The sequence below is a fragment of the Penicillium psychrofluorescens genome, assembly GCF_964197705.1.
Source record: "Penicillium psychrofluorescens genome assembly, chromosome: 3".
NCBI lineage: Eukaryota > Fungi > Ascomycota > Eurotiomycetes > Eurotiales > Aspergillaceae > Penicillium > Penicillium psychrofluorescens.
Window position 1 is genome coordinate 3436712 of NC_133441.1, and position 20573 is coordinate 3457284.

The 20573-nt window shown below is 52.1% G+C and overlaps 9 protein-coding genes across 9 annotated transcripts; 4 read left to right on the forward strand and 5 right to left on the reverse strand.

The window, feature by feature from the left end:
• Window positions 1-287: 287 nt before the first annotated feature.
• On the reverse strand, window positions 288-1497 carry PFLUO_LOCUS5415 (ER-derived vesicles protein erv29; the record flags this gene model as incomplete). Its single annotated transcript, XM_073782859.1, has 5 exons — window positions 288-360; window positions 409-473; window positions 528-1021; window positions 1105-1217; window positions 1331-1497. 5 exons carry the CDS (start codon window positions 1495-1497, stop codon window positions 288-290), a joined length of 912 nt encoding a protein of 303 aa, XP_073639472.1.
• A 566-nt stretch (window positions 1498-2063) lies between these two features.
• PFLUO_LOCUS5416 (uncharacterized protein) lies at window positions 2064-3176 on the reverse strand (the record flags this gene model as incomplete). The annotated part of the gene is made up of 1 exon (XM_073782860.1): window positions 2064-3176. The coding sequence occupies one exon, from the start codon at window positions 3174-3176 to the stop codon at window positions 2064-2066; it is 1113 nt and encodes a 370-aa protein (XP_073639473.1).
• Window positions 3177-4413: 1237 nt separating this feature from the next.
• PFLUO_LOCUS5417 (uncharacterized protein) lies at window positions 4414-5972 on the forward strand (the record flags this gene model as incomplete). Its single annotated transcript, XM_073782861.1, has 6 exons — window positions 4414-4446; window positions 4496-4599; window positions 4650-4819; window positions 4879-4913; window positions 4967-5266; window positions 5343-5972. 6 exons carry the CDS (start codon window positions 4414-4416, stop codon window positions 5970-5972), a joined length of 1272 nt encoding a protein of 423 aa, XP_073639474.1.
• Window positions 5973-6523: 551 nt separating this feature from the next.
• On the forward strand, window positions 6524-6948 carry PFLUO_LOCUS5418 (uncharacterized protein; the record flags this gene model as incomplete). Its single annotated transcript, XM_073782862.1, has 2 exons — window positions 6524-6858; window positions 6906-6948. 2 exons carry the CDS (start codon window positions 6524-6526, stop codon window positions 6946-6948), a joined length of 378 nt encoding a protein of 125 aa, XP_073639475.1.
• Window positions 6949-7027: 79 nt separating this feature from the next.
• Window positions 7028-8329, forward strand: PFLUO_LOCUS5419 (uncharacterized protein; the record flags this gene model as incomplete). Its single annotated transcript, XM_073782863.1, has 4 exons — window positions 7028-7034; window positions 7058-7091; window positions 7156-7735; window positions 7802-8329. The coding sequence occupies 4 exons, from the start codon at window positions 7028-7030 to the stop codon at window positions 8327-8329; spliced, it is 1149 nt and encodes a 382-aa protein (XP_073639476.1).
• A 433-nt stretch (window positions 8330-8762) lies between these two features.
• PFLUO_LOCUS5420 (uncharacterized protein) lies at window positions 8763-9519 on the reverse strand (the record flags this gene model as incomplete). The annotated part of the gene is made up of 3 exons (XM_073782864.1): window positions 8763-9000; window positions 9068-9353; window positions 9444-9519. The coding sequence occupies 3 exons, from the start codon at window positions 9517-9519 to the stop codon at window positions 8763-8765; spliced, it is 600 nt and encodes a 199-aa protein (XP_073639477.1).
• Window positions 9520-12391: 2872 nt separating this feature from the next.
• PFLUO_LOCUS5421 (uncharacterized protein) lies at window positions 12392-14167 on the forward strand (the record flags this gene model as incomplete). Its single annotated transcript, XM_073782865.1, has 1 exon — window positions 12392-14167. One exon carries the CDS (start codon window positions 12392-12394, stop codon window positions 14165-14167), a length of 1776 nt encoding a protein of 591 aa, XP_073639478.1.
• Window positions 14168-14464: 297 nt separating this feature from the next.
• PFLUO_LOCUS5422 (uncharacterized protein) lies at window positions 14465-15748 on the reverse strand (the record flags this gene model as incomplete). The annotated part of the gene is made up of 5 exons (XM_073782867.1): window positions 14465-15018; window positions 15072-15119; window positions 15171-15416; window positions 15470-15599; window positions 15653-15748. 5 exons carry the CDS (start codon window positions 15746-15748, stop codon window positions 14465-14467), a joined length of 1074 nt encoding a protein of 357 aa, XP_073639479.1.
• A 2331-nt stretch (window positions 15749-18079) lies between these two features.
• Window positions 18080-18936, reverse strand: PFLUO_LOCUS5423 (uncharacterized protein; the record flags this gene model as incomplete). The annotated part of the gene is made up of 3 exons (XM_073782868.1): window positions 18080-18680; window positions 18733-18827; window positions 18880-18936. The coding sequence occupies 3 exons, from the start codon at window positions 18934-18936 to the stop codon at window positions 18080-18082; spliced, it is 753 nt and encodes a 250-aa protein (XP_073639480.1).
• Window positions 18937-20573: the final 1637 nt, after the last annotated feature.

The following is a 20573-nucleotide window of genomic DNA, read 5'->3' on the forward strand; positions in this document are numbered from 1 at the left end:
ACCACCTTTCATATTTCCCAAGGGCGCACATGGTTGAAGGAATAGGGGCGGGATATATTTTTGATGTATAATCTCATTGCCCCCAAAAAAAGGCAAAGAGCGAGTTGGGTTGTCATTGTTTCCGATAAATCGTGTCTTCTCTTCCTTTTTTCCACCGATTTGCCCTCCCTCCCCGCTCAGTCTGTCGGATGGATGCAATCTGCCATAAGATATATAGAGAAGAGGCATTCAGATCATTCAGATTTCGTGATTTTCTTTTCCCTCGCTATCTTCTGCATTTTGTCCTCCTAGTAAACCTTCTTCTTCTCGTCCATGCTGAGTTGGCCGGGGCCCATGTTGACCAGGAGCAAAAGACCGCCGCTGCGATATGTTAGAAATAGGAAAGTCAATGGCACAGGTGGGACTTACACGATGGACAGGATCTGGAAGAAGTCGTACTTGGTAAAGTCCTTGTTCGGGTGGTGGGGGTGGAGCTGGACAATTGTCAGTTTCATGGTACAAGAGACTCGACGAGACCGAGAACATACCGTCCAGAAGTTGTTCACAAACACATTGAACACACTCAGAAGCACAACCAAAATGATCGCACTCCACTTCGCCTTGAAGCCCACGACGACCATGATGCAAGCGACGAAGCCAAACAGACTAACAAGCACGCGCCAGAAGTTCCACTCGCCCGAGAAGACAAAGCCCACAAACAGGAAAATGAGCAACACGCGGCCCGCGAACTGGACGTACATCTTGCGGTCCTTCTCGTCGAGCTGAGGCAGGCCGGCGGGCACGAACTTCTTGCGCACCCACGAGTCCGAGACCACCATGAGCAGACCGCCAATGACACTCAGGTTGCGCAGGAAGAAGTTCAGGTCGAAGATCAGGCCATAACCCAGTCCCTGTGTCACGACCACGCCAAGCAAGCCGGCTACGGCAAACTCGGTGTGCTTGCGGGCAATGACCAGCGTCGAACAGACGGCCATGGCGATGACATTGGCGATGAGGAAGAGGTGTGTGATTCCCCAGGGAACTGTAGACAGGACATCGGGTGTTAGTTCGGTGGTTGGGAAGGGTGGGTGGGACCCTTTGTCCGGGGTCACCAGGGCGTCTTACTCTTCCGGTAATCATTGAGGTAGAGCAGCTGGTCGCTCCATTGCGTGAGAATGCGCAGCGAGTCCTCGATGAAGGTGACCACGATCAGGAAGCGGCCGATGGCGGGAAGGTACCTGGAGGAGGTAAATTGAACACCGTGTCAGTCATGGTACCCTCGATCCCTTGTTTTGGGCTTTGTTTGGGAGCTGGTCGTGCCCTCGAGAGCACACCCAGTGAATCGACATACGGCTTGACCGGGTCCGCCATCATATCTAGCCAATCCTCAATCTTGCTCGTCTGCTCACGGATCGCATCCAGCGGGCTGGGGTCGCTGGTGGCATCGGCGCTGCCGGGCCCGCCGAACGGGTTCTGGTGGCCGAGGTTGTAGCCCGCAGTGCCGCGGATTTGGGCCATGGCGGGAGAGTCGTCGAGGAAAGGGGTATGGGGGAGGTAAAGAGGTGGAAGGGAAAGAAAGTAATCCGAGATGGAGTTCGTGGAGGAGTAAATACAGGGTGGAGTCCAAATTGTGTACAGGACGCCTTTTCAGGCCACGATGTTAGGAACTCGACACTAACCGCTTTGGGCATAGTGACGACATTATACAACACCGTCCTGGGGGCGAGGATTTCGGGCTTACGATTGAACACAAGTGAATAGTCGCCCGGTGTCATTGTGATACACAGTCTCAACATACAAAACAGTCCCTCCACGCTTTTTTTTCCTCCCTGCTCCTTCCGCAAAGCCACGCGAGGGAGGATTCACCAAGAGTCAACAGACAATGCGCTATGATCAACCCTTCCCAGGCCCCGCCCGCGGCGGAGGGGGAGGGTGCTGGTATTATGGGACACCCCGAAAAAAACGCCAAAAACCAAATCAAGGAGGTAGTAAATACAAGTCAAAAGGTGAAGAGAGAAAACGGCATATAGACGGGAAGAGAGAAAAAAGATTGAAAAAAAAGAGTCCCAGATGCCTTCTCCACTTCACGCGGCCCAGTCCGAGTCCAAGGGGTGGCCCTTCTCGCTCGACTGCAGGATGTCCGGCAGGTAGGTCGGCGTCACCGTCACGCGTGGTTCAACGGGCATGGGAGCCGCAGGGGTGGGCTGGCTTTCCGATGTGTCGCTCACGCTCTCCTCGGCCTTGCTGCCCTTCTTCTTGGGCTGCTTCTTAGAAACCGTGGTCCACTCGTCCTCGACCTCGTGGGCTCCCAGCATGCGCATCTGTTCCTCCTCCGAGGGCAGGTCCTGGGCCCACTTCTTCGGGGCCGGCGCCGCAGGGGCAGGGTCGAAAGTGTCCAGGAGCTCGACGGGGGCGGAGGTGGGGGCGACGCGCGAAGCACCGTTGACCTCCTTGGTCTGCCAAGCGTTGCTGGGGGGCGGAGTTGACCGGGCAGCAGTCTGGCGCTCGGACTCCCGGGCCGAGTGCATCTGCTTCTCAAGCAGCTTCCGGCGCTGCCCCTCGGCCTCCTGGACCTGCTCCTTCCGCGCCTCGTTCTTCAGGCGGTTCTGGCGCTGCTTTTTGGTCTCCACCTGCTTAAAGGTCTGCGCCTTCTGCTTCTTGGGCTCGCTCTGAACGTTGCCCGTGACACGAAGCACCGACGATCCGGGGGCAGGGGCCTCCAGCATATCGGACACGTATCCAGCCGCAGGCGCGGCGTTCACCACGGGCGAGACCGCAGGGGACAGATCGTCGTCTGCATCGGCGCCGGTGGTGGACGAGGCATTGCTCTCCAGCGGAACGGCGGCGGCGGCCTTCTTGGACTTCTTCTTCTTTTCGCCTTTGGCGGCCGTCTGGGAGGTGCCATTCTTGAGGCCGGCCAGGCGCCGCGCCATCTCCTTCTGGTCAATATCCTCGTCCGGCTTCTCATCCTCGGTGGTTGGAGGTGACACCACGGTCTTCACCATGGGCTTCTTGGCCGGTTCCGGGGCGGCCTTGGGCTTGCTGCGCTTTTGTTTCTTGGGCACCACGGTGGCCTCAGTTTTCTCCACAGCGGCCTTCACGGCGGCCTTGGCTTTGGGTTGGCCGCCATTGGTGTAATACCAGCCCAGGCCGCCGGCCACGACCAGCAGGATTGCCCAACTAAGGTAGGGGTTCATGGTCATAGAGCTATGCACTCATCAGTCAGTACCGTTATCGCTCGTGGGTGGCTGGTGAATCGTAGCACATACTCTTAGGAAGTAAGCTAGATCGGTAGTGAACAAGGAAATCGTCAGGAGGGTTTCCGCCGATTGGAGAAGCGATTGGTGGTGATGGAGGAAACGGATTCGTATTCGTACAAAGGAAACGGGGAGGATGCTAGGCGAGGGAGAGCGCACTCAGGCCAGCATAGAGCTCGAGAGCGTCGAGGGCGGAGCAATTGATCGGGGGGATCTGTGTTTGTTCGGTTGGCTCGCAGCAGAAACCCGAGTCGATGATGGAGGTGGTGCGGCAATTATTCTTGTCCGAAGGTGTCGGGGAAGCGCGCTCAGAGAGGGAGGGAGGAAGGAAACGAAGAAGAAAAAGGGTCACTCGAGCATGGACACGGTAGGCCCTGGCGCAGGAGAGAAACCGAAAGGAAAGGAGAGGAACAAAGAGCACAAAGAGAGAAACAGATGAAGACGGGGAAAGGAGATGAGAAAAGGACACGAGGATCCAAAGGGGTGTTAGTTACAGTATCGTACGTGTATGGCCTGGAACCCTGCACCACGATTCACGCTCACCACTCACCACCCATGGACCAACGACTGGCCTCAGCACTAGTTCCTCGCTACCTGCCACTACTGCGGTCTCATTTGCCTCGTCGCTAATTGTGCCCACTGGCCAGCGTGGGTCAGATCTCGGGGAATGCTTAGCTACGGTCATACCTTGGTAATACAGAGACCTAAGTGATCCCTAGAGATCAGGATCGCCCGACTAGCACTATATATAGCTAGTGAGGTCCAACGAGGTCGTTAATGACAGCTGCCTAGCAGGAATAGTAATATGTGAGCCGCCGGCCACGAACAGGCCACGTCTCGCTAGTTCCGTTGTAGCTCTCCGCTTTCTTAGCGCTAGACTCCGTGTATTTCCCCGTTTCAATCATTATTCTAGGACGTGCGCGTCGATCCGGCAGGGGCATTGACTTTCCCCCCATCCCTTACAGTGACCAATGCCACGAGGGGCCGGAAGGCCGTGCCGAAAGGCCGTGCCGAATCCGATGCACGGCTTACAGGACCTACCAGGTGTGGTGGGTGCTCGTGAAGTGTGTGCCAAGTCAGGAACAGCGTAACATTTTGGCGAAGTGGAGCTAGCCAGCCGATAACACCGATAACTGATTCCCTCACCCACTTTCATCATACACCTGTCAACAGCGCCATGGCGAAGAAGATTATCATTGATACTGATCCGGTGTGTCTGACGATCCTTTCACGATATCTGTACTCACGACCGATATTAGGGCATTGATGACATCCTTGCCCTCCTGCTGGCCCTGTCCGCCACCCCAGAGGAGGTCGAGGTGCTGCTCATCTCGCTAACCTTTGGCAACATCGAAGTGCGGAAGTAAGTTGCGCCATCTTCATTTGATGGACATAGTGGCTGACTATATCCAGCTGCCTCCGCAATGTCGTGTCTATGTTCCACATCCTCGAGCGCGAGATGCTGTGGCGCCGCGACAACGGGCGGCCCGAGGGCTTTGGCGCCCTGCGGGCCTCCAAGCCGATCGTCGCGGTAGGCGCAGAGGACCCGCTTGAGGATCAGAAGATGCTAGCGGATTACTTCCGTATGTAATGATCGTGGATATCTATCACCACGGGGATCTTTCTAACATTCTTCCGACAGATGGAAAGGACGGGCTCGGGGGTATCCATGCTAGTGTATGTGTTGCTGCTGGAATATAGAAACCAAACCAACTGACCGTCTATTGCAGCACCCGCACTTGACCCCCATGCAAGCCTGGGAACATCTGTTTGATCCCACTCCCGGAGATGATGGGATCCAAGCTGTCCAGACCGGCGGTGCCATCGACGAACACCTGTTCACCCCGTCGAAGAAGCCCGCGCACGAGGAGATTCTGCGCGCGTTGCGCGAGAATGAGCCCGACACGGTCACGCTGGTTGCCGTCGGCCCGCTGACGAACCTAGCACTAGCGGCAGCACAGGACCCCGAAACGTTCCTGCGCGTGAAGGAGGTGGTTGTCATGGGGGGTACGGTGAACGAGCCAGGCAATGTCAGTCCATCCCATTCCAAGTAATATATCATGCGCAAAAAGAAAGCAACAAAACGCTGACAATGCTATGTACTAGGTCACGCCCATGGGCGAATTCAACGCCTACGCCGACGCCGTCGCCGCAGCACGAGTCTTCGCTCTAACCTCGCCCAACCCACAGACGACGCTCCCGCCAACGACCAGTGTGCGCCTACCGCCCTACCCCAAGACCCTCAGCCGACCATTGACGCTGCGCCTCTTCCCGCTGGACATCACGCTGCGCCACAACCTCTCGCGCGGCGCGTTCCGCAAGACCGTCTCCCCACTCGTCGACGCCGGCTCCCCGCTCGCCGAATGGGTCTCCGCATTTATGGCACACACCTTCCGCACCCTGGAGCGTTTGCACCCCGGGCAAGTCGGTGACGACGCCGAGCTGAGTCTGCATGACCCCGTGTGCGTGTGGTACGCGCTGACCGCGGAGGATTCGCACTGGGCGGCGTCGGACACCTCGCCTGAGGATATCCGGATTGAGACGCAAGGCCAGTGGACGCGGGGTATGTGTGTTGTTGATCGGAGGAGTCGACACCCCGTTGAGGGTGATGAGGAGAGCTCGAGCGATCATGGCTTGTGGCTGAGTCGGCGCGCTGGGAACCGGATTCTGAGGATGCATAGTTCGCCTGCGGAGACGACATTTGGGCAGATTATTCTACAGAAATTGTTTGGATAGGGGTTCTTTTGGTGGGGGTTGCATATAGGTCGATGTACTTCGTTCGTGGGCAGTAGAAGATGGACTAGGCATGTCGATACACTGAGATAGACTACAGAATACATATGGTGCGCGTTCTTTAGACCAAAACATTAGAATGGAGAAATATCCATCATCTCTAGCGAGGGAAAATATAAACAATAAAGTCCAAGAGGAAGAGTGTCTTGTCATGCCAAATTTCTACTGTGGAGGGCGGGGGTGGAGGGCACTCGAAACACTGACATGTATGGAATGTATGCTCCAGCATCAGCACTACTGTTCTGGCAGTTCTGGCATGCTCAATAGTGCATCTTGTCTCCGTTTGTCGCATGCAAGTAACTCAGGCGGCTCTTGTCCACCGGATCTTTGGGGGCGGCGTCTCACACGTCGCTCTGGAATGCGGAATGCTGGATCGGCCGCGACAGTTGCTGTATACTTCGCCCACCGCAGCGATCTCTAGCTCTGCGTCATGGAATCGACAAGATAAAAGCAAGGATATTCTCCCATGATTCACCCTATACAATCCTCTCAGCATGCAGTTACACGCCTACCAGTTGATCGTGTGCCTGGCCGCCTTGGCCCACACCGTGGTCGCCATGCCCCATCGCTCGGGCCCGTACCACGGCATTCGGCTGCCCGCGCACGTGTCCCCCAACGCGACCAACGCCAGCTCCAGCTCCCACCATCATAACGGCACAATTGCCGATCATCTGGGTTCGCCGATGATCCCGGCACAAGAGCATGGCCAGAAGAGCACCCAACCGCCCCGCCACGAGGCCCATGCCGCGGATCTCCAGCAATGCCGGGAGCTGTGCACCCTGGCCATGGAGATGTGTGTGGTAGCTGGGCCGGCAGATCAAGAGTTCTGGTACGAGCGCCTCTCCAGCCATCGGGCCCCGACTGATCCACCCCTAGTGGGCACGAGTATGTGCGATGTCAGCAACCTTGCCAATCATGACCGCCGGGCAGCCTCAGGCATCTTATCTAATCCAATACCATGCGCTGCTCCGACCACACTCCGTCCGCGGCCAATCAGGATGCAGTGTAGGAGCACACCTTGTATCCAGGCACGCGACCACATGTATACCATTCGTTCCTGAGGTCCGTTAAATAGAGCGTCACGGTACCCGGTTCTTCTCCCTCCTCTCTCCCCCAGCCAGTCCAGAATGTCGTCCCGCTTCCCTCCCACGCCTGCCATGTCCGGTGAATTCACCATCAAGGACCAGCCCTGCGATGCCACCGACGTCTTGGTCCTGCCGCCCGCAGCCCTGGACACCGCCAGTAGTCGTCGGTCCTCTCGATCAGACCCCACTTATATCCCTGCCTCGCCGGCCTCCCCGGATCTCGTGGCTCGCGGTCGGAACAACCCCCCCAAGCGTCCGCTCGAGGACCTGGATCTACCACCACCCCCAACGCGCACTCGCAAGATCATCCAGATGAAACCCAAGGCGGCCGCAGCATCCTCATCAGTATCATCATCCAAGTCTCCCGCGAATAAAAAGGAGAATGCAAAGATGGCAGCAACCCAGGCATCATCGGACGGCCCGGCGAATAATGGCTCCACGACGTCCAAAAAGAAGCAGCCGAGCACCACGAGCGCAGCGGGTCGCAAGATCGCCCGCAAAACGGCACACAGCCTGATCGAGCGCCGGCGGCGGTCGAAGATGAACGAGGAGTTTGGCACGCTGAAGGATATGATTCCCGCGTGTCGGGGCCAGGAGATGCACAAGCTGGCTATTCTCCAGGTATGTACTGTCCACCGGGTCGTTTGGGTGAATTGTTGGCTCTCCGATATACTAACCGCCGCACAGGCAAGCATCGACTACGTCAATTACCTGGAACAATGCATCCAGGATCTCAAGACACCCGACAAGTCCGCCACGCCGCCCTCGCCAACCTCGCCCGAGTTCGCTGGCGAAAGTAATGCAGACTCGATGCAGCACAACAACTTCTACCACCACTCCGCTCCCTCTGTCTACTCTTTCCCCGCGTCTGCCTCTGCATCTCCAGAACTGGCTCCGCCAACGGGCCAGTTCTACGACACATCGCCCTCCTTCTCCCCTCGCACGAATGTTCCCTCGGCGCCAGCTCTGCCAGATGCTCCATCCGTGCTCCCGAGCCCGGCATTGGGCCCGACCCAAACGTCAAATATGGACATCGACCATGAGGCATCGGCGGCGTTGCTCATGTTGACGCGGGATCGGAGAGGCACGGCCGATTCGATTAGTGATCGCCTCTCGGGGAGCACGGTGCTTTCGACTTCGAGCCAGAGTCAGGAGAGGAAGATGTCGGATCATCAGAGTAGTAGGGGCATGAGTGTGCGGGATCTTCTCTTATGATTTTCTTTTTCTTTCGATTCTCTTACATTGTCTTCTGGGAAAAAGGTTCGGTTGGGTGGCGGTCTGCTTTTTTTTTTGTCCAGGCGCGTTCTTCATGAAATTGAGATTAATGTACAGTCATACGTTCATATTTTTCTGATGTGTTGTCCAACATGGGGTCTACAAAATGCGGGGGTCGGTGATATTATGGTGTTTTTATTTTCAAATGACTTTTCAATCTTTCTCCACGGATACATGATGTATCATGTATCATATTAATAATACTCGCATTCATTAATAAGTTGTATCTCCTAACCATCTCAATCACAAAGCAAAGCCACTGCACTCTTTGGGAGTCATTAACCATTAACGTTATTAAGGGTATCTCGGTATATCGAAGCGAAAGCAGCACGGTACTTCAGCAGGTACGTGTATGCACCAGGAAGCCACAAGCCTAGGCAGTAGGCTGCTGAGCATCCACATGGGAGACCGGCGCCGCCTCAGCATCCACATGGGAGGCATGCGTCGCTCCAGCATCCGCATGGGTGACCGGCGTCGCTCCAGCATCCGTATGAGAGACAGGCGTCGCATCAACCTGGGAGACAGGCGGGGCCTCAGCATCAACGTTACTCTTGCGTCGCGAGTTGATGAGATCGAGAACAGCATAGACATTGGTCAGAACGAAGAGAGCCCTATATCAGTATCCGATTAGCCAAACTATCTCTCCCCACAGAACAAGCCTGTTATGGCAGAACTCACCACTCAACCGAAGAAAGAACAACCACAGCCTGCAGCGCATGGCAAGTCGAGAACGAACACACGCTCGGCGAGGGGATCAAAACGCCCAGCGCGATGAACCCGGCGAACCAGATCATGGAGGTGATGACCTCCACGATGGGGATCACGAGCTCGTGCGACACGCGCGGGAACCACAGCGGCGCGGCTTCGAGGTAGGGCACTGCGATGAAGCCTGTCCAGCAGCCGGCGAAGAGCATGTAGTCTACTGTTTTGGAGAAGGACCATGAGTTTTCGAGAGAGGCGATTACTATAAAGGGATGTTGGTTAGTTGGTGGGTTGGTTGGTTGGATTGGGATGGATAGGGAAGTATAAAGGGGTATAGGGAAGGGAGACGGACCATATGCTGTGAGCCCGACTACTGCTAGGGCGAGCAGAGTCTGGAGGATTCGGACGGGGTAGACCCAGCGAAGCATCTTGGCGGTGTTGTTTGTTGTTGTTGCTAAGTAATGAGGTGTGTTGCAACGATGAAGAAGACAATTGACAATTGAAAGTGTCTTGTCTGGCGATAACAGGAGTGACTTTCTTGTCTTTTAGAGTGATGCGAACAAGCAGATCCACAATGGATAGGAGCCGGGCTTATATACGAACCAAACTCTCTTTCACATTAGCACGAGGAACCGAAAAAACCCAGGACCCTTTCACGTCATTTGATCGCGTGGAGTCGGAAGAAAACAAATCGACTCCTCCTCGGAGACGGCAGGGAAGGAATCGACGCAGATCCCGGCAGATTTGCCCAACCAGTGATTTTTTCGGCCTAAGCTCTGGACTAACTAACTAACTATCGGAGGTTGTGGATTCTACCTCGGACGATCTGCGTCTCGCAACACATTTTTCGTTACTCAGCACAATCATTAATTGGGAGTTTTTTGTACTTGATATAGATCTAGGTCATTGCGTTTTGATACTTTCCATTGATTTAAGATTATCATTTCTTTTGTTTTGGTCTCGAGAAAAGAATCCAAATTAAATGCTGATATACGCCACCGTCGATCTCACATGCGTGCCTCGGAGGTACTTAGGGCTGATAGACGCTTTACCCTTTCGGGAAAGGTTCATGAGAAGCTCTCCTTTTCGTCTTCACATGCTTGCGAAATCTGCTCTTGTTGAGGTCAATTATGTCAATTGTACAAGCTCACCTTTGTTAAACCCAGCATCAGGCGACAGAATATGTTCAAGTGAGTCATAGAATAAATAGTCTAGTAGAGCAGTAGTAGGCGACCTGCCGCACTACTGTCGCCAAGTAAAAGTAAAAAGGATTCAAAAACAAGAAATCGAGACTATTGCACATGAACGAAAACCTAACAGGGACATTAATGACTTCATCAGCAGACCTAATTTTCCCTCATCCATGGGAAGTGCCCCTTAGAAAGCACAAAAAAAAAGGCCTCTAACCATTGTTGCGAGATCTGCAGATCCCTCCGGCGGCCTCGCATCTTAGCGCGCTTTGAACAAACCGGTTACGCCCAAACTCTGGAGTCGATCACGAGAAACCAGAGGCCGCCCACCAGGTTCCCGGCGGATAATATCTCCCGAACCCCGTTCGTCGCCACTTTTCAGGGCACAAGGTACGGATACACTAACTTTAAAAGTGACAGTTGATGTCATCTTGTCCCGGCTTTTGCAGCGCGCTGTGAGAATTCTGCGCATCGCTGTTTTTGATTAGTGATCCATTACCGACTCGCCCAGTCTGCTTTGTTGTAAAGCTAGCTCTTCTGCATGGAGGAATATTCGACAACCAACTCGGTTCTAATCACGAAGAAACATAATCATAAGCTGTGCACAGTAGAACGGAGACTTCTCTAGCGGCTAACTGTTGGAATCTGGTCTATTGTACACCTCTTGATTCCTCGGTCGGCTTCTGATACGATAGAAACATTGGGGGCGAGAACAAAGGTCTAGCCCCTACAGAACAAGCACGACCGCACTATTCGCCTTATTTTTCTCCAGCTTCTCATGCGCGCGCATATTTTTCTCCACTCCGCGGAATACATACCGCTGTGATAGCAGGCAGCTACATTGGACTATAAAAATCACAATAATATAATAACGTAACAAATAATAATAATATACATGGGAATCTTTCTGCAAATCCACAAGGGGACATCAGATCCATCAGTATCCAGAACAAAATGCGCATAGCATGTCGAGTACCTTCTCGTTGGGACATGGGAAAAAGGAACCAAGCTCAATACAGTCCATTGCTACCCAAGTGTGTCTACTGAGCGAGTAGGTAAATCCCCCGAAAGCCGGGTATTGAATGAAATGAACAAACGTAGATGCCTCTATCAGCTCTAGAACTTTGTGTTTGTGGCCGAAGTCAATTGAGAGGATAGACTGTACCCGTTAAATTTCTCGCCTAGATGACTCGCCTGGTTCTTTTTATGCTGTGTTTACCGCATAAGATCGGATCACCTTCGGAGAAGTCCGGAGATGGGCCAGTCCGGCACTTTTGTAATGTGGATTGTGGTCCGTGCGAGGAAGTATAGACATATCGTGAAGTATTGAATGATTTGGCAGTGAAGGTCATTTACTCGAGTCATTTACAGGTTTGAAATCCGACATCAGCAATAAACTATTAACTTCAATTCTGGACATGAGACACTAAGCGGTCGCTTTTGAAGTGTAGATGTCTGTACACACGTCTCGGACTTTGCTGACACCGCCACTGATTCCAAAAATTAAAAATCACTTTTTTATGTCATCTATAGCAGCATGAGAGAAACGGGAATAGCAGTGGGTGGGAATGAAGAAGGTTAAAGTACAAGGATAAAGTGCGTGTGGGGAACCCCGGACTTCTCAGAAGCAGCCTGATGAAGCGACTGGCTAGGGGTCGTTAGAAACGCTTAAGCGAAGCAAGCTCTTAGCCGTCGGCCAAAAGGGATCCAAGCGAAGACGAACAACTTACTTCATAGTAATGAGCTTCTGCAGCCTGGTTGGGTCGTTGAGAGAATCGGCACAGCGAAAGGCCAAGCTCGAGCCCTTGTGGAAGAGACCTTTTCCGCTAGCCTAGGTCGGGGTCGGTCTGAGAATCTCCCTCTGGGCTAGCGTGGATTCTGGTCTCACCTAAAGTGGCACTAATCTCCTTATCCCAGGCACTTTCGACGCGTCTCCGGTAATTACTACATGCTATTTCATAGACGCAGGGGGGCAAAGTGTGGGGAGTGTGGAGACGTGACTGGGAGGAGGGGAGGTACTTATACCGAAGTTGTGCCGGAACCTGATACTGCATAAACGCGCCTTGACTTTCTCTTTCTCCTACATTGATCTTTTTCTAAGCTCTCAAACATGGGTGCTGGCTTGTGGGCTGCTATTCTCTTGGGGAGTGCCTCAATTGCGCAAGCAACTGCCTCTTTGAACGACGTTTGCACTGTCTCCTACGTGAAGAAGTCACTACCGGCCGATGATTTCATCTCCGGCATTGCTCTTGACTCCACTTCGGTCACTGCGCAGCCTTTCACGAATATAAAGATTGCCAGCTCCAACTTCTACCCCGATGCGACGATCGATTTCTGCAATGTCACCTTCGCCTACACCCACTCTGGCCGAAATGACCGAGTGCTCGTCAACTACTGGCTTCCCGCCCCATCCAAATTTGCCAATCGTTTCCTTGCAACCGGAGGCGGTGGCTATGCCATCAATTCCGGTACCACTACTACTGGTTCCCTCCCTGGAGGAGTCATGTATGGCGCCGTCGCTGGCCTGACGGATGGTGGATTTGGAAGCTTCGAGACCCAAGTGTCGAGTGTGATCTTGAAGGAGAATGGCACCATCAACTATGACGCTCTTTTCATGTTTGGATATGAGGGAATACACGAGGTGACCATTCTGGGCAAAGAGCTCACTCAGCTTTTCTACAAGACTTCGGATACCAAGCTGTATTCCTATTACCAGGGCTGCTCCGAGGGCGGCCGTGAGGGAATGAGCCAGCTTCAACGATACCCGGACCAGTTCGACGGGTATACCGTTGGTGCCCCTGCTTTCCGCTTTGCCTTCCAGCAAGTCCAGCATCTTTGGGCTGGACTCCAACAGAAAAACCTGGGCTACTACCCCTCGTCCTGTGAATACTCCAAGATCATGAACGCAACTATTGCCGCTTGTGATGGCCTTGATGGCAAAGAGGATGGGGTTGTCGGCCGCTCCGACCTGTGCAAGATGCACTTTGACCTCGACAGCGTTGTTGGCGAGCCATACAGCTGCCCTGCAAACTTTACCATCAATGTTGAGTACAGTCCCGGTGGTGGTTTCCCTTCTTTCGTATCTATCCCCCCTCAAAAGGGCAAGGTGTCTCAAGAGGCCGTGGAGGTGATGAAGAACACCCTAAATGGCCCACACGACTCAAAGGGTCGCAGAGTATATTTCTCCTACCAGCCTGGAGCTTATATCGACGATTCAGCAACACAATACAACTCCCAAACTGGTGAATGGGAGCTCGATGTAAGCTCGCTTGGCGGTGAGTTTGTCACTATGTTTATTCAGCTCGTCGAGCTGGACAACCTTCCGTCTCTGAATGGAGTCACGGCCGACACCTTGAAGGAATGGATCTACAAAGCCTGGCAGAAGTACGAGGATACCCTGCAGACCACTTGGCCCGACCTCACCGACCTCCAAGAGGCAGGTGTCAAGGTCCTTCACTTCCACGGCGAGCAAGATGATTCGATTCCTTCTGCATCGTCGGTGCGCTACTACGAGTCAGTTCGCAACATTATGTACCCTGGTCTCAGCGAGAGTGAAAGTTACGAGAAGCTTGGCGAGTGGTACAAGTTTTTCCTGGTTCAGGGTGCCGCTCATTGCTCACCGAACGTGGCCCAGCCTAATGGACCATTCCCCCAGACCAATCTGGAGGTGCTAATTGACTGGGTTGAGAAAGGCGACGCTCCGACGACTCTGGAGGGAACTATTATCCAGGGCCAAAATGCTGGCAAGAAACAGGACATCTGCGCCTGGCCTCTTCGTCCCAAGTGGTCATCCAGCAAGGCTGAAAACCCTCAATGCGTCCACGACCAGCAGTCTGTTGACACCTGGCTGTATGACCTAAACGCTTTCAAGCTGCCTGTATACTAAACAGCACACTCTCTAAGTATACCTACCGATTTCAAGTACTATCTCCGTATGGTTCTTTTTAATGTAAAAGCCTTTCTCCTTCGCCTAGGAAAGCTAGACACTTAGGACATTGAGAGCATGCAGAAAATCTTATTATTATGAACTATTCATCAAAACATCACTTTTCTAAATGTAAACCAACCTGTTCCATGCAAGTTCAAAGTAATATCTATGGCATATGCGATCGTAGCCAAATGAACCCGAAATGCATCGCAGACATTCGTAAAGTCGTGAAATTCCCAACAAGGGCCATCAAATTCATGCTTCCTCTGGCGTACTTAATCCACTCTTTCTGAGCCTTTCCTCCTCCAACAGCCGCTGACAGAAAGGACTTCTCTCGCGAATCCAAGGGCCGGCATAGAGTAGAATGAAAGGAATCGGGATGCAAGCCAAGCTAATGAATCCCAGTATCGAGGTAGCCCACGCTACACCCAGAGATGCATAGAGAGGATCCGCGGCAAGAGGAAAGACTGCACCACAAATACTTCGCAAGATGACTGATGCCGCGAGCGCACTGGCGGAGTAGATGTTATAGGCATCCGTGACGTACGTGAGAAGCGAAATGAAGACGAGCTGGTATCCAAAACCGAATAGTAATCCAGATAGCACGGGAACCGCCCAATGGATATTGGGCTTGGCTGTCCAGGCTAACCAGAAAAGTGCAATGGTCATAGCTGGTCCGGCAAAGCAACTCAGCGGTAGTCGGTGAAGCTCAGGGCTGGAAGTCCATTTTTTCCCCAGCTTTTTGGCTTTCTCGTAGATAGTGTCGTAGTAGAATGTCACCAGACCGGAAGTGACAGCGCCAACGCCAACTGGATTTGTTGTTAAAAAATTATAGATTATCGTAAATTCAGAGAATACATACTCGGGATATAGGTGAAAGATGTAGTCTGCACATCAAAACCGTATGTTCCTATCGAGGAGTTGTTAGCATTATACGGAATTTCGGGCAGTTGATACATACCTTCGTAGATAATCGGGTATGCCTGAAAGAAGAAAAACACCAGACTGTATGAAAGCGAGATGTAAATTGCTGTGGAAAGGATGATAGGCTCAGAGATGAGCATCGTGATAGGTCGGGTTAGGATCGGAAGCATGGTGTCCCACCAGCTCGCGTTCTTTAGTTCCTGTCGAGAGAAGTAGGAATTGGAACCGGTCTGTTTTCGAAGTTTGGCTGCCTTCTTTTTGAGGATCACTGGGCCGAAGGTTTCTATACTGACACGTTAGTGTGGAATAACCAGAAAGAAGAATCGAGTATCATACCGGGCATAAAGAGCAGTCCAATCCAGCAGCTCCCGCTGAGGATCACGTCAATGCGAAACACCCATCGCCAGCCATACTGAACGGCGCACCCAGAAATAATCGGCCCCAGAATTGGGCCAAAGCTCGCGGCCTATTGTAACATGTTAGACAAGAAGCTCGGAAGAACTCAATTGTGTCACTTACCGACATATAGAAGCACATCGCGCGACCGCGAGAGCGAAGATCTGAAAACATATCCGCGTACACGCCACCAACAACAGTCTGTGGCGCAGCGGCCATAAGTCCACAGAGGGTGCGAAGGACTAGGAGGGCCGGCCAATTGGGGGCAAGAGAACAGCCAAGCGTTACCAGAACGAAGACTGAGAATGTCCAAAGAAGGACTGGTCTGCGGCCCACAGTCTCACTCATCGGGCTGAAAAGCAGAGGACCAATAATGTATCCTATCAAAAATACGGCCGTCGGCAGTACCTTGGGACCAGAGCCTGACTGGTGGAAATATTGCATGATAGAAGGGATCGCATTGCTAGGTAACGCTGACGAGATACCGCTGTTCATCACGATAAGCAGTGATGTCAAAATGATGTACAATTTCTTGGTCTATTTTCGAACGGCGTCGTTAGTGGTCATGATTTTGATCGAGGTATATGAGAAACAAAACAGAACAAGCTTACAAAACACCAGTTGTTCGGGTCTGCGGCAGAACCCTCTTGAAACTCGACAAGTACATCATGGTTCGACAGTTCAACTAGCTTAAAGTCCTCATCTTCCACGTAACTATTTTTTGGTTCCATTGGGGACACAGGTTTCTCGTCGGGTTTGGGATCTTGGAAGTCTGTTAGGGCTGGGGTAAACATGAAGGCGATATACAAGGTCAAGCGCACCTGAAGAGGAAAAGACATTTGCTACTCGAGATATAAACGAAGCAATTGCCATTTTGTTTGAGTATTATTGTGGGAAGGGAATTAAAAATAAAAACGAAAGAAAATATGCTTGAGCCATAATAATAATCTCTGTGGGCTAGTAGTAGACAAGCGGCTTATATAGCCAAAATTTCCCGTCTGCCAGTGCGACCCGGTGGAGCTAACAATTCATGAAAATTTGACTCATAGAGGCTAGACTGACTTGGAAAAGGCTTCTGCGAAGCTATCAGGCGAGAGAAAATAGTTGTGTACCAATGAACGAGCACTATACTGCAGTCTCTGAGGGCCGGTCGACCGGGGCCGTACCGGGCCCGGTAGTAAAGAGAACCCACACCCGGCTCCGGCCAGGACACGGACGGTGACGGACGCCCCCGAATGTCTAGTTTCCCGCCATTGGGCGGGTTTCTTTGGTTACCATCTAGCTAATGCAGCAGTTTTTGTCATGTGCAGGCGACGATCGAGGGTTATGGCCCAACAAGACGAGGCGTTGCTGTGCCGATGCCGAATCCTGTGTTCTGGCCCACAGACCAAGATAGCCCAGATCTCTGAATAGTGAAAGATACATTTTAAGAGGGCAAACAAAGCAATAGAAATTTAACATTCAATAACAAGATAAGTCTATCAAGGCATCGTTGGCATCATAGGCAAAAAGTCAAAGATGTCATTCTGCCCTTCTTCAAAAAGCCCAAATGAATCTGCAATGGTATTGGAGACCGTCCAATTGGGGGCTTCAATTGTCTCGGGCAACCGGGGAGGGGCTGGCCGGCCTGTTGCCGCTCTATCAGCTGGTATCGAGGTCATACCAGGGTCTTTATCAGCCTGGACTGGTGGGGCTGGCCTGTAGTTGGCGTTGTCTAGTGGATCCATTCCAGAGGGGGGAAGGGAATTGTTCGTGGGGCCATCTTGCCCACTGGGGTAAGGTGCCTGCCCATCAACAGGCTCAGACAGGCTCGGAAAATCTGCATCATCGTCACTTGGTGGATGCTGGCTAGCAATCAAGGCTCGGACGTAGTTCACGAATATAGAGACTGTACGATGGATGTCGGGATACGGTGGTTGTTTGAGAAATTCGCAGATTTGATCCACTCTTTCCAGCAGTACGTCTTGGTTAATCAGATTTGGGCGCCATCGTGCGATTCGAATTGCATATGTTGCTGTTACTGTTAGACCATACTAAGCAATTCTTCTGTCGGCATCTGATGTACTCACCGACAAAGGCGATAGTCAGGGCAGGGTATGTGGGTGCCCACGGTAGTTGGCAGCGATAAGCGGGCTCGTTAATAAAAAATGCCAACTGGTCCATGATGGTGGTGATGAGTGATTGCCATATATTGAGCACATTTTGTTCGAGACTCTCTGTCTCGGAGCTCGAGGAGTCGGACGGCAGCTTTTGAATACGTGCCAATGAAGTGCACCAAACAAAGATCCTGGCATAGTTGAGCATCAATTTGAGACTGCTTCGTTGAAACGCCCCCGCATGAAAGCCATTATCTTCATGCAAGTAAGTAACAAGTTCTAATATAGTATCGGGAAAACTTACTCTCGTGGATTTCATCCCACGTGGTCCACCAGTTCTGCAGCCTCGTCATGATGGCTGGTAATTCGGTGGAAACAATATCGCGGGTTGTCGTTGCGTTTTCCATGATAATTCGAGATTGGGCTAATCGCATTTAGTTGGCATTCGAGAATATTAGTAAGATTTGGGCACACCTCGAAGCTGATGAAGTTCGATAATAGATACGGTTCGCATATCGCAAGGAAGAGAGAGAGGATAGTCCAGGAACTTCCGGAGCTTCATAACATCAACCTCGGCAATGCGAGACTTGCGGCCGGTGCCCGAAGCAACGTCCTGTTCCAACGTGAAGGTAATAAGCCATGTTCTGGTCTGCCACACAAGCTGGCGGTCGGCTATAGAAGCAGCGAGGGAACTGCGGGGCACATTCTCCTGGGACAGTAACGTATCGAGCGACTTTTCCAACCCGGAATCTAGGGCAGTGCGTAGAATGAGCGCCGTGGAGAACCATGTTTTTTCGGAGTAGGCGGCAAGTAAGATCATTCCTTGAACGGTTTCAAGCTTTGTAGGCCTTTCAAAGAAGCTATCCTCAGCTAGTCTCTGTGCTTCGTCTTGTAGTACGCGCTGCATATGCGTATCGCTGCGTAGATCCATTACAGCGCGGCTTGCAAGGTATATAATCACCGTGAAGCAAAACAAAGAACGTGACCGGATGGAATCGAATGTGTCACGGATTGGGTCGAAAAGTGGCAGGAAGTTTTTGCTTCCTCCAGTGAATCTGTTGAATAAAAGTTATTTCTGCCCGGCGCGTTCGATGGCAAATTACATACCGCTCATATAAGACACGGGCCAGTTCTTCGCTCACAATTCCTCGGGCGATAATATCGCTTTTCGGATCACCTTTGGTGGAGGTATCTATGAAAATCTGGGAGAGATAAGCCATCAAGGGCTGTTGACAGTACTTCACATCAACTTACAGTGTTAGACCCCAGTAAGTTCACAGACATGGAGTGCATCGCCGACACCGGGGCCATCATATCGTTGGGGCTTAATTGCTGTGATTCGGGTCCATTGTGGTCCGGGGCTTGGGCTCCCAAAGGGGTATTCTCCGGCAGGGAGTCAATTGAAGTGTTAAAAGTAGTATCTCGTGCCGAGAGCGGAGAATACTCCCGCTCTCTCGATGCCGGAGTATGTAAACCATTGCGCTGATCTGCCGGAGAAGTGATGACATGCCCTCTACCATGACGTGAGTAAAAATAGCCGACAGAATCAATTCCCTTTAAACGTACCGTACGGACGGGGTGGTAGTCTTTCTCCGACGTTCATTTCGACGCCTCCCATCGTCTATCGGGTCCAAAATGCAATCCCGGCCGGTGGAACGACAGCGGAAGCATGGTACTTGGTTGCGAGCATCGCAACGCATTTTTTGCTTCCTGCACCAACGACATGCTTTGAAGAAGCGTGTCGGGGCATTCCCCGACCGAAAGATGATCTCGGAAGCTCTTTCGCTCATGTTTGTGCCCGTATGGATCTGGGGTGATCCTTGGTCGCATGACAGTCATTGGCTGTGCTCGTAACTCATTTGTTCAAACCCTGCTCCTGCGTTAATTGTAGGAGCCATTTCACAACAGTGATCCAGAACAATTTGTCTTGATATGCCTGTCGTCGAGCCTTGATGGTGACTTTCCGATGGGGGAAGAAGTCCCCGACGTGGCCCACTTCCTTTCGCCTCCGCCGGTCACGTGTGGAAAGCTAGTTGCCATTATAAAGATGAAATGAAGTCGATGAACTGAAGGCTGAAGGGATATCTGTGTTTATGAGGCAAGAATATAGTTATTTTGGTCATCTACGGCAGTGGATAGGTTTGAGTAAAAGTAAAGACATGTAGGAAAGCAATAGGACTACATCGAGCACCGGTCACATGATCTTACTAGTACACAGAATCTTCGATGAACGGGACGAAGATTTCCGCTGCGTTTATGGGTAACATTTATGAAGCATTGCTGCCGAATGAACCAAGACAGCCATTTTTTGGCTTGACTAGAGTAAGTAATCAAAAACACTTCACATAGAGTACGAAGACTACATAAGTACATACGATTGGTCAACGGTGGGAGAACGAGGCCATGACTCAGCCACAGTTTTGTGCCTAAGGGCTGATTTCAGCTGGCACTTCGAACTCCATATAATTCACTCAAAAACAATGTCATGCTCGGTCTCATCGGCAGATCCTCCGGTAAAGCCTCTCTTAAAGCGGCGCAAAATCCGCAAGGGCACCTTCAGCTGCTGGGAGTGCAAATATCGCAAAATCCGCTGCGAGTTCAATACCGGGACCACCTGTGCCTCTTGTCAACGACGAGGTCTCCCATGTATAAGCCAAGAATTCAGCGAGAGCACTGACAGCGCTTATAAGGAAGTTGGACAACGCCTCAATCAGGTCGAGGCCTTGGTCAATCAACTGGCTCAGTCGCCGTCTCAAAGTAAATCTCAAGGTATACACCCCGAGACACTGGCCAATCGATCGAAATGGGCACTACCGACTTTGCAACATGTCAACCATGAGCGGATGTCGAGAGGCAGCTCGCTCAATGGCTATCTCTATTCTATTCTTCCGCACCCAACTCTTGCCGTGGTGATTTTGGACAGTGGCAAACACTCGAGTCCACCCCTG